The sequence below is a fragment of the Xiphophorus couchianus genome, chromosome 23, assembly GCF_001444195.1.
Source record: "Xiphophorus couchianus chromosome 23, X_couchianus-1.0, whole genome shotgun sequence".
Classification (NCBI taxonomy): domain Eukaryota; kingdom Metazoa; phylum Chordata; class Actinopteri; order Cyprinodontiformes; family Poeciliidae; genus Xiphophorus; species Xiphophorus couchianus.
This window is the reverse complement of record NC_040250.1, coordinates 23,627,203-23,646,569: the sequence shown is the minus strand read 5'-3', so window position 1 is coordinate 23,646,569 and position 19,367 is coordinate 23,627,203. Positions and strand designations below refer to the sequence as shown.

The 19,367-nt window shown below is 38.5% G+C and overlaps 2 protein-coding genes across 2 annotated transcripts in view; one reads left to right on the top strand and one right to left on the bottom strand.

Annotated features, from left to right (window-relative positions):
* Positions 1–1,857: 1,857 nt before the first annotated feature.
* zc4h2 (zinc finger, C4H2 domain containing) lies at positions 1,858–18,515 on the bottom strand. The gene is made up of 5 exons (XM_028008452.1): positions 18,336–18,515; positions 17,520–17,691; positions 17,122–17,294; positions 13,139–13,301; positions 1,858–2,551 (listed from the first exon to the last, which is right to left on the bottom strand). The coding sequence occupies exons 1-5, from the start codon at positions 18,386–18,388 to the stop codon at positions 2,438–2,440; spliced, it is 675 nt and encodes a 224-aa protein (XP_027864253.1). The 5' UTR covers positions 18,389–18,515; the 3' UTR covers positions 1,858–2,437.
* Positions 17,698–19,367, top strand: part of LOC114138940 (moesin-like) — a 27,484-nt gene continuing 25,814 nt past the window's right edge. The window contains exon 1 of the mRNA XM_028008446.1: positions 17,698–18,200. The gene's annotated coding sequence lies outside the window, so the exon portion shown is untranslated. The remainder of the gene's footprint in view (positions 18,201–19,367) is intronic.

The window sequence follows — 19,367 nt, the reverse complement described above, 5'->3', positions numbered from 1 at the left end:
TTCTAATAAAGAGTTTAAAAAGCATAAAAATGCCTAATTCACAGGAAATATTTTAACTCTGAGGTGAGTATGTATTTTTGACTGGGCAGCTGTGCAGAATGAATGGCACTTTCTGGAAAAACAATACAAAAGAGAAGCATTAAAAAACAGAAGTTTAATTTGTATTTTTATTTAATTTTGATCATTTATATACTTAGGAATATCCCTGTTCTCTTCAGCATACAATTGTCCAAAAGGTGTAGAGGAAACCCATTCATCCCAGGCATATATTGGAACCCTGGGATGAAGACGAGGCATTTTAAAAGCTACTGCTGCAGTTTGACTTTATGTGTCTGGAACAAGAGCAATTCTCTTTGCTCTTTTGAATAGATGAGGAGGCGTCTCAGATGAATAATTTCAAGTTATGGTATCAACACTGAAAGGCTTGCTGCATTCTCCTACCTGCCTCTAGCTGACCGGACAGACTGAAGGAGAAACCCATCCCTTCTTTAATCTGCGTCAAGGTCCGGATGTCCCGCCTGTCCCTGTTCGGTCCAAGGGGAATGGACATGTGAGAGGCCATCTTTCTGTGGTTCAGCTCTGTAGCTTTTATGAGGATAGAAGGCCTTATTTCTGCTGTTTATGTCTTTGTGCTGACAGGCTGGGGAGGCGGGCGGAGCTCCCCCGTCCCAGTGTCTGCAGGGTCTGTGAGCACAAACAGCCCTAACTGGCCTTGGCAACTTTTATCTGGAGGAAAAAGACACAACTGCACTTCCAGACACTGAAGGACAGACTAAACACAAACTTGAGCGAGTGACTTAAGGACAGATTAGCTTGGCGGACAGGTTACACTTTCTTAATTGTTGCCGTTTAAATGTCTCCTCTCTGCTACATTGGACTCTTTATGTGGGAGTTGGTGCAGAGTTCCGGCCCTCGCTGGATTTGGGAGGAACTTCTTAGGTGAAAATATGCGGTCACAGCAACCTAGGGTTGCCTTAGCAACCACTAAAGAACGTGGAGTTGCCCTGGCAACAGATGAAATGAGGGGTTACCCTGACAAAAACGCAACAGGAACTCATTTAACAAATCCTCGCTGTCCTTTTTCAGACAGATAGCTGCAGACATGACAGCATATTAACAGAGTGAGAGGCACAATGATGCGCTGGAGTCAAACATATTCCTCCTTCTTTATCTTCAAACAAAGGCTAAGTCCATCCATTTGCTAGCAATGTTTATAGGGCTCCATAAAAGTAACGATACCCTCTAAACTTTTTTTGTTTTTCTGAATATTACGACAAAAAGCATAATTGTGAGGAGGCTGTGTTTTTTTTTTTTTTTAACAGTTCCTTCAAATGAAAAACTGACAAGTGTGGCATGTGTTTCCCTCCAGTTTTATTGTGAGACAACGTATTGTCAAAAGTCGCCTCATTATGACAGATTCCACCTGCGTGAAGCTTAATCTCAAAGCCGTTGTTTTGCGAAAGCATCAGGAGTTTCTTAGAGCACAAGTAAAGTCGTCCTAAATGCATCAATGCCGTGGTAAATTGCGAGTTGATGCTCTTCTTCAGCAAGGTGGCTAGAGTTGATGAGAAAATGTGTGGATTAAATGAAAAAAGGCAATCTTAGATGAAATCTATTAAAGGCAGAAAAACACCAGAAAATGGGGCTCAAAAAACATTCAGCCAGAGCTTTAATGTAAAGGTTGACATCAAAGCATCTTCGTGTTTTAAAATGGTTCAATCAGACATAAAAATGTGTGGCATGTCACACTTTACAATGTATCATTTTGGGTAATGTTTGGAAACTATAACACCAAACCACAGGATGTTTAGCTCTAGTAATTGTTCTATGCACACAAGAAAGAGACATGGCACAAACTTAGTACAAAACATCAATTTATTTCCTTTTCGCAGTATTAAAGTTAAACATACTAGCTGTTTTTTTTTTGTTTTTTTTCCCCTTTTTCGTTTTGACTGTAAACATAAAACAATAGTGTAACTGTATTTAACTTAGAGAAACCATGTTATTTTACATTGTCACAAAAACTACACAATAGTCATGGCATGCACTGCAGAAGAATGAATTACACAAGATAATTAAAAGCAAACAGGAGCAACAATGGCAACAGTATTTGAATGAGTTCACTTTGCATTATTGCAACATACTATTCAGGGAGCTGCTACACTACGGTGGAAGTCACACATTTACATAGAGTAAACACATCCAAAGCGATGAAAACACAGACGACTTGTATGACATCACTGAATCCACAATTAAGCGCTGACAATACTGAGAAAAGTTACTGAAACAGAGAGTGTTGAAATCGTCCTCAAGCTCAGACCTTTTTTTTTTTTTTTTTACTTCCTCCAGTCATGTGGGGGAATAAATCTGGCTGATCCAAGATCAGTGGATCGGAGCAGTTTAAACCCTACCGAGAAGTTGAAGTTGTGACAAGGATCTACTCATCTGGTTTCCTCTTCGGCTTCTTTGGGTTGCGGGAGCGGCTCTTGGCCTTGCACAGCGGACATATGGGAGCGTTGCGGTGAATCTGCTGATGGCAGGACAGGCATGCCTGCAGAGAAGAGGTCCAGTCAAAAACTTTATTCTACACTTATTGAGTGCTGCTTTTGTTCCGACATGGAGAATTAAGAAAATAATTCAGTCATGTAAAATTTCCCTAAACCGATTTACATAATAAATCCAGTAAGGTTAGTATGACTTTGGTCAGGCTGGTTCGATTGCTGCGGTGCCAGGCAGTAGTCACACTCCGTATACTTATTACATTTTATGTCATGACCATAAATATCAATGTGCTTGGCAGTGATTTAATTTGATAGACCCACACAAAGTAGTGCATAACTGTGGGAAGAGAACGATATAAGGCTTTCAGCATCTTCACTGATAAAAATCTGAAAAGTGTGGCATCCATTTTCATTCAGCTACTTCTACAAAGAGAGTTTCTAAATCAAACCTATCGTAACAAATTCCCATCAGTCCCCTAATTAGTCAACAGACTGTACAATGGCTAGAACAGCCCAACAAAATCCTGATGTATCTAATTAAGAGGCTTGTGGAAAGTTGAATTTCAGATCCTTTCCTCCGTCCAATCTGATTGAGGGTTTTTTTTAAAGAGGAATAGCAGAAAAACCCTTAAAAACAAGCAACTTTAATTGCTGCAAAAACTGATTCCGCAAAGTATTGACTCAGTGTGGAGGATAAGAAATGGATTTGGTTGTAACAAGACAAAATGTGGGGGGAACAAAAAAATTTAAGGGATGTGAAGCACTGTCCCACTGAAACCAAACTTGCATTACTTCCTATATAAAAAGGTGCTACGTGGATAAGTTATGGATTTACTCATTAACAGGATGCGAGAACATCTGTTAAGATGAGCAACATAAACTTATGACTACACTGACCTAAACAAAGCCCTGTTCGTTTAAAGTAAGGGCAGCACTTAGGTTGTTTACTAGTTTTTGTTCATAGATCACAACCAGGAGATAGAGCTCCAAGATCAAAAGGTAACTGAAAAGTGCTGTGACACCCTGCTGCTAACAATATTAGTATCGATGTGTTCCATCTGTGTTCGCATTTTAGCTGCACTTCCCAAATTTTCTGTCACCGAGGCACATTGGGAAATTGTCTTTGCAATGTCCCAAATCTGAACAACTCTCTAGGTCTTTCACAGTTACAACATATGGACAAAAAAAAAAAAAACACAATTCAAGCAAAGCACAAGCGCCAACTGCCCAGTGTTTAGTATACAGGCTTGAAAGGAATTAGTTTGATATAAAAAAGATAGAAAACAAAGGTCTTCTGTAAATGAGTAACCAAATGCAACCCACTTTAAACATATTTTACCAACAAACATGCCAAACTAAATTGGAACAGATTATTAAAAAAAAAACAAAAAACTGTGTTTGAGTGGAGCCAAATTGATGTAAGGTTGCAGGAGATTGGTACATCACCAGCTCTGAGTAGAATTATCAAGACCTACCCATCATTATCTTCCACCAAGCTCCACTTTTAAATCATTAAACCTGGGAAGTAGATGTCGTATGAATATTTTGTTGATTTTTGGGTGCTCTCAAATAAGCCTTAAAAAGCCAATTTGTTGCTCCACTTCTATTTTTAGAAGTTGGAAAGCTCTAACTGGTGGCTACCACAGCTATGGACAGACAGTAGTGCATTGATGAACAATAACTACATTGCATGGCTTCTTGGTTGCACAAGTTTAATGAAAGCACCATAAAGGTTTGCAAATTAATACACTGAAAGCCCCTTTTATGCTAATCTTAGCTCGCTAGCTAAGCATTTTAGCTAGCTGCTAGCAGAATGTACATGTTAAGAGTTTAGATTGGGCCCAAAAATATCCAGCCCGATCTGGCCAGAGCCCGTAGACATCGTGTCCAAGCCCGATCTGACCCAACTAATTAACTTTAATTATAGGCCGGCGTCCAAAGTAAACCTGACATATTATTTTAATTACGATTTTAGAGCATTCATTTTTAGAACATAATTTGAGTAAGTAGTTCAACTTCTCCCGTTTTTAGATTTTATGTAATGTCTTCAAGCGGCATCTCGTTGCGTGGGACTGCAGTGTGAGTCAAGTGTAAATAATCTGGTGTGTGTGATAGATAGGAATGGAGCAGGGCGGGTCTGCGTGCGCATTTATTGTGCAATGCGCTATGCTTGTTAAAGTCTAACGAACTTTTGCACCTTTTTTTGCTTTCCTCAATAGGGTAAGCTGCCAACTTCTCTATTTAGACTATAAGTAGTAAGGCTAAGGCTGCACCGATTACAGTTTTATGGCCGATTGTCGATCTTTAAAAAGTCTGACCTGCCGATTCCGACTTTGGCGGATACCAATTTTGTTTTGTCTTAAATATTGCGAAATATAGCAAGAAAGTTGCCGAGTTGGCAACAGCAGGGCGATTATTATTACTGAAAATGTGCAAACATGCCCTGGTGGGCCGGAGAACAAAAGAGGACAGTGGCTGATTTTTATACCTTTTTGGAGGTAGACAAGATCGATGGATAAGATCGGTTTCACATATAAATATCAGCTGATGACCAATCTCCGAAGATTAAATTGACTCCAATAAATTGTTGTACCCTTAAGTAGTAGATTAACAAACTTAATATTGTGCATTCTCATTTAGGTTTCTCTGTACTACAAGTATTGTAGGCCAATTAATCGTGACACACAAGGCCAATCCTGACCCGATCATCAAGCAAATAATTTAGGCTCGACCCGGTCCGAATTTTGAGTCGGGTTCAGGTCATAAATCTAAACTCTAATGTTGGCTGACATACTGGCTAGTATGCTTAAATTAGCATATTAGCAAATTTAAGTATTTTACCAATACCAGCATAAGCTACTATAAGCAGTAAAGCTAGCTAATCCTGGCTAATCTTCTAGTGATAGCCATGCTAATATTTGCGGATTAGCCAAGCTAATGATAATATTTTGTAGCAGACAGTGACACCTATTGTTAGGTAACATGTTATAAGTCATTTGCTTACTACCAACATCATACCAAACAGTAGCATACTACCCAACTTTAATATAACCTTTGTGATTGATTGCTAGCATGCTGATTTTTGCATTTAGCTCACGTTAAGCCAATAGCACATTCCGGCTATTGGCATAGCAAATAGCTTTTGCTGATAGCTCACATGCTATTAGCACCTTGGTAACCAATAGTGATATATTAGCTAATCCGGGCATAATCAGTTATATTTGCTATCAATCCCAGTATGCCAATATTACATATCGTCTTTGGTGATGTGCTCCAAGGCTGAGGTTAGACGGCCTCCTTGCCATCACCCTGATCTTTAACTTCAATAAGTCATCCTGCTGATCAAAGTGTTGTGCTCATTCCAGCCACTTAAACCAGATACTAATAAAAGAGGTGTGAAAGGCAGGGTTAATAGAGTGTAGTAGTTCTTTTATCCGTGGTGTTTTTTGTCACAGGAACACAGACACATAAGGCAGGAGACATTTCATGAAAATCTCTGGAATATATCAACAGCACACAAAGAAAATTTAATCTCTCCTGGATGGTCTATTTATACTTGAGTGCAAATATTTCTATTATCATATCTAATTTGAGGCAGCTGATTGGGATTCATAAACATTATTTAATCCACATTCTGGTGACAAACCCCTGAACTTACTCCACTGTGAAAAGCAAACTGTACAAATCTGTTATCAAACATTTCTTATATATGCATAGTGGTTTATAATACATTTGCTGGCCATTTGCTATCATGTTTTTTGACAAAATATATGTTTATCACAAATGTATTGATGGTCATTGAGTTCAGCTCTGAGTAAAAGTTGTGCAGGACTTCCGGTTATGGCGGCCATGTGAAAGGACGTGCCTTTACCGCTCTGCTGTTCCAGTCAAAGAATTTATCTAAAACTCTTCCTTTCAGAACGAACTAAATGACAAATGAGCGCGCGAGTTCGGAATAATGCCTAAAGCAGCAAAAACATCCCAAGACGTAAGTGAAAAGGCGAAACAACATAAGCTAACAGAATACCATCTTCGAGGTGAAATGCAGAAAGCTAATGCTAGCTCTTGCTCGGCTCTGATGGCTGCCGCAGACAGAGAAGAGAACCCGAAGTCTCAAAGCAGCAAGGTGGACGAAATACTTTCTGTTGTTAATTCGATCCAGAAGGATTTCTCCTCTAGATTCGACGAAGTTCTGAGCTCCATCGACAGCGTAAGAAAAGAGATAAACGACTGTACACAACGAATCACAGAAACCGAAACACGTATTTCTGATGCGGAAAGTGAGATAGAAATGCTACGAACTAAGGTGGATGCGCTAGAGTCCAAGAAGAAGGACTTGGAAGATAAAGTTACGGATCTGGAGGCTAGGTCGAGACAAAACAACCTAAGGCTTATCGGACTGCCGGAGGGAGCTGAAGGGCAGAATCCATGTGAGTTCCTAGAGAAGTGGTTGCCGGAGACCCTCGGTGTTGGAGCTGTGGTCGTGGAAAGAGCGCATCGAATTGGACCCCGGAGAGACAACACCGCAGCGCCCCGCACTTTAATAATGAGATTTCTCAGCTACAAGGATAAGCAGCTTATTGCTCTAGCATCAAGAGCTAATACTGAAATTCGCTACCAGAATAATCAAATCCGGTTCTACCCAGATACAGCGACGGGTCTTTTCCAGCTTCGGAAGCAGTTTGACCCAATACGCACGGAGCTACGCAAACTGGGATTGCGCCACGGGGTGGCTCACCCAGCCAAGCTGCTGGTGACTTATCAGGACCGAACTCTTGCTTTCAAAACAGCAGCGGCTGCACGTGAGTTTTTACAGAAAATCCAGAAGAAAACCAACGAGGAGGTAACTATGGGTTAAAAATGCCATATATGGTTTCCTAAGTTAACAATTTGTGGCTTCCTATAATCTTTTTCATGCCATTATCGTTCAGTTGTATTGGTGGTGGAACAGGAGGGTTTTATTATGAATACATTTACTTCTGCTTAGAAATGGCAAAAGGAAAAGTGCAGATACCGGTTGATGTCCATACTAATAAGTTCGATCCCGTGAGCAAATATATGGAAGAGTAAGTTACTGTTATATATAGTGAACAGCATCGGTAATAAAACTTTTATTTTGGTTATTGAGTGGTTAGACTGCTCCTCACTGCGTGTGGGTCGGTCACACGTGATAACGGGAGGTGTACTGAGGGGGGAGGGAGTCCCTCGGTTGGACTTGATGTGGGAATCTAGGTTTAGGGGTTATGTTGTGAGTTTTGTTCTGTTGTTTAAGCTTCTCAAATGTTCATGTTTGTATGGGGTAAACTTTGTTTTTTATTTCTTCTCCATTTCTGGTAATTTGGTGGATCTTACATGTCGCAAGCCTTAAATCTTAAGATAGTTACATGGAACTGCAGGGGCCTACAACGTCTAAAAAAAGGTCAAACAAGTCATTAATAAACTGCAAGATCTGAACTCCAGAATAGTATTTCTACAGGAGACGCATCTTATGGAAAAAGATGAGGGGCGGGTCAGGAGGAGGTGGCGAGGCAATGTATTCACTTCAACATTTTCTTCTCGAGCCAGAGGAGTTATGACTCTTATCCACGAATCTATCCCATTTCTTGTAAACAATGTTATCAAGGATAAGAAGGGTAGATATTTGATAGTTCAGGGCTCTTTACTATTGGAAAAACTTAACTTAGTTAATGTTTATGGCCCTAACGCAAATGATCCTGGGTTTTTTCAAAACTTGTTCCTCTTACTTTCATCATTGCAGGGGCGCTTTGTGATTGCAGGGGATTTTAATTGTACTCTTATTCCAGAAATAGATAGATCCACAGGGTCAGATCTGACACATAACACCTGTAGAACAACTATACAGTTGTTTATGAAAACTCTTAGACTGGTAGACATCTTTAGGGAACTTCAGCAACAAACCAGAGCCTACTCATGTTATTCAGCAACATTTCAGTCTTACTCGCGAATAGATTATTTTTTAATTTCATCAGAACTAATATCAAAAATTCAAAACTGTACGTATGGAAACATAGTGATTTCAGATCATGCTCCATGTTGTCTGAGTTACTGTGATAAGAACCTTACCAGGGATCCCCCTAAATGGCGTTTTCAGCATAAATGGTTGCAGGATGAGGATTTTGTTAAATATATAGGACAACAAATTGATGAGTTCTTTGAGTTTAACACAAATCAAACAACAGCATGCATCAGATGGGAGGCCTTTAAAGCATTTATTAGAGGTCATATTATTAGCTTTACAGGCAATAAGTCCAAGGAGGCCAAAACTAAAAGGCAGCACCTAGAAAATAAAATAAAAAACATTCAGGAGAGGGTTTTTCAAACAAATGATACTGAATTGAAAAAACAGCTGATGATTCTCAGAGCAGAATATGACAAAATGTCCAGTCTTAGAGCTGCATCCAGTCTCTTAAGATTGAAGCAAAATTTTTACGAACAGGGGGACAAGGCTGGAAAACTTCTAGCTTGGCAGATTAAACAGCTTGAAACAACAACCTCGATTACATCAATTGAAACACAGGATAAAACTCTAATAGATCCAAGGGATATTAATAATGCTTTTAAAGATTATTATCAGAAATTATATGACTCTAAAGGACAGTTAGACCAAGTGGAATTAGACAAGTTTTTGGGTAGACTATATATTCCTGTCATTGCAGAAGATTGTAGAGTAGACTTAAATATGGAAATAAATAAAGAGGAATTAGCACAGGCCATTAATGGAATGAAATCTGGTAATCAACCAGGACCTGATGGTATCCCCATTGACTTTTACAAAAAATTTAGGGACAAATTGCTCTGTCCCCTTCTAGACATGTTCATGGAGTCATTTAAAAATGGCACCTTGCCTCCTTCTTTAAATCAGGCTCTAATTATTCTCCTGCCAAAACCTGGTAAACCTCCCAATAAATGTGAAAACCTGAGACCCATCAGCCTACTTAACTCTGATCTCAAAATCATTTGTAAACTATTGGCATTTCGACTGCAAAAAATCTTACCAGATATTATCAATAAAGATCAAAATGGATTTGTGGTTGGGAGGCAAGGATACCACAATATTAGAAGGGTCCTGAATATTATTTGGTTCAAAAAGAACGCTAAAGACACAGCTCTTCTTTCAGTGGACGCAGAGAAGGCTTTTGATAGGGTTGAATGGCCCTATCTTTTTAACATATTGGAAAGATTGAATTGTGGTAGTAACTTTATTAAATGGGTTAAAATATTATATAATAATCCAACTGCGGAAATAGTATCAAATAAAATATTTTCAAGGGCGATTCAAATCAGGAAGGGTTGTCGTCAGGGATGCCCTCTCTCCCCCTTACTGTTCACACTAGCAATCGAGCCTTTGGCATTAGCTATTCGTCTCCATCCACAAATCTCTGGGATCACCGTGGGTCCCACAGAGCACAAAATATCTCTATTTGCTGATGATGTTATTTTATTTCTAACAGATCTAAAAAATTCAATTCCAGCGGTGATGGAAGTGATCCAGGAATTTGGGAGAGTCTCTGGCTACAAAGTAAATAATACAAAATCCTCTATTCTGGTATTAAATCTAGGTGAAAGGATGAACCCTGTCAGTGAGATTAAGCAATTTAAAGTAGTGGAACATTTCACATATTTGGGTGTTCAGATTTTCCCTGAACTACAACAGGTGGTCAAATCCAATTACGAACTCTTAATGAAAACAATAGCTACCTCAATTGACAACTGGACATCTCTGCCTATATCCATATTGGGAAGAGTTAATGTCCTTAAAATGAATATACTTCCAAAGCTATTATACCTCTTTCAAAGCATTCCACTGCCGCCTCCTCCTGAATTATTCAATTGGTTAAAAAAAAGCATTTTGGCTTTTGTGTGGAATAATGGAAGGCCTAGGCTACGCCTCTCGTTGCTTTATTTACCATTTGATAGAGGGGGGTTAAAGTGTCCCAACTTTAAATTTTATTATTGGGCCACTCAGTTAAGGACTATTATGTTCTATTTTACAGATAAAGATAATCCTCACTGGGTAGAAATGGAGTCCCACAATTTAAGTTTAGCTCTTCCATTGTTCATATACTCTGACACATCAAAGAAGTTACAGAAACATATTACAAATCCCATTCTGAAAAACATGATAAAAATTTGGCAGGATGTTAGAAATTACCTTGCGGAGCCAAACGACATATCCCAATTTAGCCCAATATGGGGTAATCAGCTGTTTGCTCCAGGTAGAGCAGATGGAACCTTTAGGCTTTGGGCCCTGCAAGGTTTAAAAACTGTCGGTGACCTTTACCCATCAAATTCTGATATATTTTTGTCATTTGCAGAGCTACAAACCAAATTCAATCTGGATAAAAAACATTACTTCAAATTTCTTCAGATAAGAAGCTTTGTTAAAGCAAATTACAACAATCTTAACAAGCCCCCTCTTACATTACTTGAAAAATTAATGACTCGGAATAAATCAAGGAAGGGCATCATTTCAGATTTTTATAATGTGCTGATCTCTAACTCATTAGAGGACTCAAATAATAAGCTTATAAACTGGAATTTGGACCTATCATCAAATATCAGTGAACAGGATTGGGAAAAGGCTTGCATTAAAATTCACACAATGTCCATAAACAGTCGTCTTAGAATTCTACAATTTAAATGGCTAATGCGTATCTATGTTACACCTGTGCATTTAAATAAATACAATAATAACATCCCAGATCTTTGTGTAAAATGTAATTCTAAAGGGACTCTAATACATTGCATGTGGGAATGCAGACAAATCAAAGCATTTTGGACAGAGGTGAAAGATATAATTGAAAAAATTATCTTAAAGCAAGTTCCACTGGATCCTAAATTGTTCCTGCTAGCTTTATTCCCTGGGGAACATAACTTTAGTAAATCAGAACGCACTTTCATAGATATAAGCTCATTGGCTGCAAAAAAATGTATTGCTTTGACTTGGAAAAATATCAATAGACCTAGTGTCACGCAGTGGTTAAAACAGATGTCGTCTAATTTGCCGCTAGAAAGAATAACATATATTAGGAAATCCAAACGGTATCTTTTTGAGAGGATTTGGGGGCCTTTCATTAATTTTATTAAGGACTTAGACTTGACAGAGGGTTTGTTTGAGTTCTGATTTGCCAGAACCTGTGGTGTGCCATGTTGTATAGATGTGTATAATTATATCTGACCAATTTGTAATCTGTGAGGATACCCCAGTTTTTGAGAAGCTGTGTTCTTTGTTTTGTTTTTTACTTTTTATTATTATTATTATTATTATTTTTTGTTTTATTTTATTTCTCTGGGTTGAGTAAAATAATTACTGTCATGTAACAACTACAAAGAGAACCTGTTCAAATAACTACATGCTTGTATTTCCAAAGTGTAAAAACTCAATAAAAATATGTTGGTAAAAAAAAAAAAAAGTTGTGCAGAGATTTTTCTTTTAACCAGAAAGTATTTAGTGGATTAATAATCCCTGCATTCCTTTGAGGTGCTGTCATTCTGGATTATTATGGTTAAATGAAGGAATTACAGTTCAGTTATTTAGGCAATAATGCATAAAAATGTCCTCAATTAGATTTTCTTGTCAGCTGATATCAAACCATTCTTATTAATAATCTGCTGACATTATTTTGAATCTAGATGACGTTTTGGTGACAATCTCTTTTGCATTTTAAAGCTTTCTAGCAAGAGGTGAAACAGATTTTCTTCATGTTCCTGTGTGTAAAAACCCTTGGCTACAGTCAGCAGAGGGGTGTGTGTTTGTGTGTGTGTAGGGGTGTGTGCTTCATATGCCAGTTGAGTTCAGCTCCATCTAAGCTGAACTCAACTGCGTATGTTTGGGGGGAAGAAAGTGTTTGCTTTACATCCAAATAAAGTTTTGTATTATTATTCTTTTTACGGCCAAATGTTCTTAAGTATGGAAGCACTTGATAATAACTGTTATATAAGGTTTGGGCCCTCTATAAGATTTTGTTGCAAACTGCAGAAACACAGGCAGCTTATATAATGGATGCATGTTTTTTGATAAAGTATACATTTTTTATATAAATGTATAGATGGTCATTGATCAACCCAGTGTCTGCTTGTGTTAATGTGAGAGTTTATGGACCAGGACAAATCGCTTTATTCCACTTTGATGACATTTATCCATGTACATAATGGTAATATGGAAATAAATGCAACTTAAACCAGGTAAAACCAATAAATAATGCTCACAGTTAATAACATTGTACTCACTTTACATAACATTTTGAATAAAGGGCTCAATAGATTCATTTTCCTCTTGTCCACTTATGACTGAACCACTTAAAACTGGTAATTTCCAGTCAAATATTTGACTCTTATTCATGGGAAACAAGTCTTCAATTGTACTAGTTTCCCTCATACTGAAGACTTATTTCATGCAAAAAATATGAAAAAAAAAGTCTAAAAAAAAATAGATTGAAAATCTGCTGATAATGTATAGTGTTAAAATAGCATTCACTTTATAAATTTCTTATTTAAAATTCTCATAAAGATATTATTAATATCTAAAAAAAAAAAAAAACTAAAAAAAACCTAATAAAAAAGGGTGTCTATCCACGCACTTTGATCTCTGCTGCATCTGTTTTAAATGAGAATACCTTCATGGGTGGCGGCTGCTGCCTGAAGGTGGCTGTCTGCCGGGCGTCTTGCTTCCTGGACACCTGAAGCTGCTGCGCCGCTGCTGCAGCTGCAGCAAGAGATTCTGGGATGGCGGGCTCATGTGGCTCCTTCTGCCACTCTGCCTTCTGCTTCTCAAAATAACTGTTCAAAGCATAATGGAAAAAAAAGAGAAGGAAATAAAGCTGGTAAGCAAATCTTATTTAGATCTTAGAATTCCCACAGCTGACACTACCCCAGTCCACAATGAGCATCTTACGCAGAAGAAAATTACAGTTGTGTCACCGTTTTTTTTTGTTTTTTTGTAATGCAAAAGTCGGATCAAACGCCTGAAGTATTTAAAAAAGACTGTTAGCACGCTTAGCACGTGTACGCGTGCGTGCGTGCGTGAGGGGGTGCACGTGGGTGTGTGCAGGGGAGGGCTGGGAAAGAAATGTGGCCTTGGACTTTATGCATGACTGGCCCTTTTTCAAAGACAAAAAAAAGTGATATCCCCTTTCATTACCCTCTCTGGTTTCTCTCAAAATAGGTCCGGGCTAGAGCAGATCTTTGTGCATTCACAGAACAAATTTAATGTGTTACATTTCCTGTGAACACGAGTGACCCCTGTGCCAAGCATGTTGGCCTTTTTACTATCACTGCATAACCCACATGTGTTTCTGATATTTAGCTTCTAACTTCTATTCAGGTTAATATTTCACAGGAGATTTTCTCCCCCACCCCATTTTCTGAGGCATAGAATGTTCATTTTTCTCCCGACATGTCACTCTCTGATATTCTCCTAAAACGTACCCAGCAAGCTGTTTGGGGGTGTGATTTCATTTTCTTCAAATCTGCTCTCTCTCTTCTTGTCATACAGTTTCGCAGGGAACTTTTATTATTTACTACAATTACTCCATAAATCTGTCACTCTGCTTCTGCAATGAGTTGCATATACTAAGAAAAACCGCAGGGGAACATAAGCCTCAGCTTTCGAAGTCTCTTTTATGGCCGGCTGATAGTCGAGTGGGAATGTCACCAGAACGGGAAGGACAGACAACAACCACCTGGCCAGCAATGAACTCATCATTCGAGCCTGTGCACAATACACGGCCAAATCGCAAAGTGAACCGACCAACAATGTTGTCAGCCCACGTAGCAGCAGTAGGTCAGGGCTCTTACTGCACACTTTTTTTTGGTGAGTGTTTTAGTCTACTAGAAATCTCAAGAGCCTTATTACTTATTAGGAAGCTCACATGTTATTTTCCAGCTGTTAGTAGTAGCACTCTTTAGGTTAGTAAAATGGAAAAGAAAAATCTCTTATGAAAAGTTTTTCTTTTTTAAACTGACTTCAAGACAAGAACGTGGCCGTCAGTGTAAATAAACACGGCAATTATAAATAAACTTCCATGAGGAATATCTTTTAGTTACACTTCAGCACTCTTCCCGTAGAGCAAAAACACGGATGACAAAACTAAAAACAACACCCGACGCTCCGGACTCGGGATACCCGAGAGTCTGTCCGTCCAAAAAAAACTCTGGATGAGTTTAACTTCTATGTTCTAGCGTCATTAACTATGATTTGCAGCGGCAAATTGTACAATCATCTGCTGTTGATGGATGTCAGCCTGCGGCTTGTGCTGCTGGAAGCCTACTTGTCAGACCACCCTGATGTACCTCCAATTTTGTGGATGACACGGATTTTTATGAAGCCTGAAATGGCCTCATTCGTCACCATCATTTTGGCAGTTTCTACAGCTGGGAAAAGACTGGACAAAATTAGGATAAAAAAGAAAGTTTTTCAATGGATGTTAATGTCTGAACAGTCCAGCTGATCAAGAAAATACCAATGAAAAACTGAAAGGGTTTTAAAACACTATCAAAAGGATGGCGTTTTTAAAGGACCAGTTCACCTAAATCACACACAATAAAAGGCATTTCGCGATAATTTATTAAAATTTATTAGCATTTTTACTTCAGATTGTGTACAGCATAGTAAATAAACGATAACTTAGCCATTTTATCGTCAGTATTGTCATACTTAGTTGAAATTAAAATCAAACTGGAACTTCTTGGACCAGTGTTTGCAAAAAGATCACATCCCACTCAACTGCAACTCGATAAAGCGTGTCAAATTTGTGTTCTCAAAATAATATGCACAGAATTTGTCCTTCAAGCTAAACCCACAAAAGAGTGTCACAAATTTTCATACACATCCAAACTGTAATTATACACTAATGAACCAACACAGAATATATTTCTGTTATATGGCCAACATATAGCCATATCCACTGTGTAATCCTTCATGCGTCAGATTTAACTCAGTGTCGGCCCATACCAAGTTTGTCTCAAAAACTATTTTGCGCTGGTAACTGTAGCTGTGACTTGTCATAAAGTAAGATTACATGGTCTTGCCTGAGAAACACCAGAACGTCAATAGCTTCAAAGCGTAAAGCTATGAGGTCAGCTGGAATGCACATTAAAATGCCATCCATTGCTGTAAATATTCAATGCGCCATGATGCTAAAATAAACCCTGTAAAGGATTACTTTTAACCTACTGTATTTCATCTGTAAGGCTTCTGCTTTATCACTGCAAGCAGTAAACATGTTATGATACTAATGGCAAATAAAACGAATTAAAGCGTATTACGCAAATATCAAGTCATTTTTTATACAAGATCTTTTACATAATATTCAAATAACAAAAAAAGTATCTTACCTCCAGGACTTGTTACAAATTAATTGTAGAATAATAATAATAAAAAAAATTACAGCATCCTGTAAAGGGTTTTTCACATTTTGTCAAATCACAGCCACAAATTTCAGTGCAGTTTTTTTTTTTTTTTTTTGTCCCTGAAAGGTTTTTACCTTACTAGATTGTAAACACAGCTGTTCTGTTGGGATGATATGACAAAGAACTTACATGAAGTGAACAATCAGCTCAAGGAAAAAGTTGTGGATAAATTCAAAGAAGGATTAAATCACAAAAAGGCATCAAAATCTTTGACAGCCTCACAGGCCACTGCACCCTCCATCATTTCAAAATGGAAAGAATGTGGCACAACTGACAGGCCAGATGAAGAATTTATTCAAAAGCTGCGGACATACATTGACAGGAAAACCGTTGATTCTCGACAAATCTGGCATTTATGGAAGGGGAGCTTTAAAAGAAAACATTGTTGAAAGAAAGCAATGAAAAAGCTGGTCATGAAGCATTTAGCAGCTGATAAGAGCTAATTACAGGGCATCTTACTGTAATCATACAATCAGAGACACCAGGGAATGATTTAGATTCCCTTGCAGCGCAAGTGTGTCATTAGGATACTTTTGCTGAATAATTTGATGCCCAGATTGATTCAGAGTAAATCACTTTTCCTGATACCCGCCACGGCACAGTCACAACAAAATACACATCAAGTGTGGCCATCATGGGCAATGACTGCTTCTCCCACTGTCCAAGTAAAATGTCAGTATGCAGAATATTTGCATGCATGCCTATCAAATATTGGATCCAAGCAGTTCTATGCAATTGCAAAATTGCAAATTATGAAATTATTATGGTGGTTTTGATTGGATATATTGTGCAGCTTTAGTTTATTAATGAGTTAATTCTGTTCCAAAGTCCAGATCCACATCGTACTGCAACAAAAATCTTAATCTCTGTAGTGCAAAGCCTAAGGGACTGGCAGCAGTTTTTGTAAAAGAAGGCTGTTTTACAAAGCTAATTACAAATGTACATCACATTTTAACTATTTTATGTGTACTATAGATACTTCTACATCTTCTTTACTTACTATTATGCTCCAATATGTGTTTGTCAATCACAAAAAATAAAACAGAATTAGGTTTGTGGTTGCAACATCACAAAATGCATATTTAAGAAAACTCAAGATGACACATGTTTTTAGTGAATGCAGTAGGGACCACATTAAGTAGAACATCTGCTGTGTTGTATTTACCTGTCAGTGTGTGCATATACTTACTCCAGAGAAAGCTTTTCCTCCTCTTCGTTCAAGTTGGGCAGTCTGTGCAGACCTAAAGTCATTCTGAGTGCATCAACATGCTCCTTCAGAGGCTTGTACTCATCATGAAGGCGGCGAGTTGTCTCCAGCAATTTATTCAGGTCGTTCTCTGACTGCTTTATGGTGCTCTCCATCTAACATGACAGATTAATACAGACGTTTTAGCCAAAAAAGACGGTAAGACTTCAGAGCCTGAAACAATGGATTCCACTTAGAGCCAAATGCCAGTCCTTTGATTGACAATGAAGAATTTTTCAAATAACAACCTTTCAGTGGCTGGAACTCTGCTGGAAGTTTTATTTAACAATAACCAAATGGGTTTATGGGTTCAAGAGTATTTAGGAATTTGACCAACTCACCACATTAATATCTGCATGGATGAGGCGCAGCTCTTCAACATGGGCCATTTTCTCTTGCAGAAGGAGATCCATTTCTTGTTTGTATTCTTTTAAATGCTTCTCCTCCGACTCCAGAGCCTCAAACTCCATCTTTAGGCGAGACTTAATCTTCTGCATCTGGATCGTCTTGTTTCTGCAAGCCCGTGGCACACATTTTTATTGTTTTTTTCCTCCTCTCCAACTATCAGGATTCTGAATAGGTTTACTCTATAACGGACGAGTCAGATAATTTATACCCCAAACAATAACATCTTTTACAGAAAGAAAGAAAAAAATGACCCACCAATTCCGTAAATTGTAATTACAGTGCTCAAAACTGCACAAACCTGTTTCTAAAGAAAAGACTGCTAATTAAAAAATTTAAAAAAATCCCACCATCCCGTCACTTCTGCTAACCAGCCAAACGACAGATAGCTAAGCTAAGGACCTAGCTAGCACAGTTCAGCAGAGCACATCTGGCATTTGTTGTGATACATCTGGGATTTTGATGCATTAGCCCTAATAGGCGCTTTCAGCACCCGAAGTCCGTCTGTATTTGTTACACAATTAGCCCGCCTGTCCACGTTGTCAGAGACAGAATAATGGAAGATGTAGAGCAGCACAACGCCTTTAATTCAAAGCAGAACGGCTAATATTAGCGAGGTAAGAAACAAAAGCGAAGCCATGGAGGGGGGGGGGAGTTATTCCCAGACGGCTAAAGCTAGCTAACTTAACGCTTCCAAACACTAGCCAAACATCTGGAAAACATTCATTGAAGAGGCAGAATTTGCGCTTTACCGTATTTCCAAGATATTCTCCAGCTTGCACATTATTTCTTGTTCGTCCGCCATGGTTTTTAATGCCCCTTAGTTATTATTCAGCTGGTCACCCGCTCCGTTACCCCAGCAAGGCCACACAGTTGTCTCCTGGTGATAAAAAAAAAAAAAAAGAAAGAAAAACCCACAATAGCCAGCGTGAGCGCGCACCGGTGCACGCGCGCGCAAAGTGAAACCGTGGCAACGTTAGACGACAGAGAAAGCACGAGCTAGATTACGTAGTTTCTGCCTCCTTTACCCTAAAGGGCAGATGCAAAGGAGCGGGGCAAAACGATAAATAAATTATCGAGCCATTATTTCTGTCATCTGCTTTCTATACAGAGCGTTGGAAAAGTATCCACACCACTTCAACTTCAATGGTTAACGGTTTCCACTTTTTTATTTTTATTTTTTTCTCGAAATGAAAATCTGAAAACTGGCGTGTGTACTACTTTTTTTTTTTTTTTCTTTCTTCACATTTTTCAGGTGGGAGAAGTTATTGACAGGGCAACCAAGGGTGATGAACTATAAAGCTTAAATAGGCTTCAGCAGTGACAAAAATAGAGCCGTTCTTTAAGGAAAGCTAGTTACTTTTTAAGTTTATCACAAGGCAAGTAGGGATCACAAATTGTGTAGAGAGATTCTCTGGACAGATGAGACTGGACTTTTACTTTCTGTTTACAAAGGATGACTAATAGTCTGTTGTGCATCAACCTGAATGGACAGGACACGGTGGCAGCATCATGCTGCATATGAGGGATGCATTTCTTCAGGGACTCTGATGAGAGTTAGGGAGATAGATGGAGATAAGTACAGAGCATGAAAAGAATAAAATAAAACTTGAGGTTTAACTCCTGCTTGCTTTACATCCAATTTGAGCTTTTTTTTTTTTTTTGCATTAAAAAATAGGTTATTACTTCAGGGTATATATGTGCAGTTTTTACTGACAGTGGAACACCCCAGAAAGATTAGCAGCTGCATCTGAATCCAAATGCACACCACACTTGCCAAATTT

Excerpts from the sequence above, each read along its gene's own strand:
- zc4h2 (XM_028008452.1), bottom strand. The coding sequence starts at position 18,388 with ATGGCGGACGAACAAGAAATAATGTGCAAGCTGGAGAATATCTTGGAA. Across the intron at positions 17,295-17,519 it reads TCCATGCAGATATTAATGTG|ATGGAGAGCACCATAAAGCA; the intron begins GTGAGTTGGTCA and ends CTGTCATGTTAG. Across the intron at positions 2,552-13,138 it reads AGCAGCCGCCACCCATGAAG|GCATGCCTGTCCTGCCATCA; the intron begins GTATTCTCATTT and ends TCTTCTCTGCAG.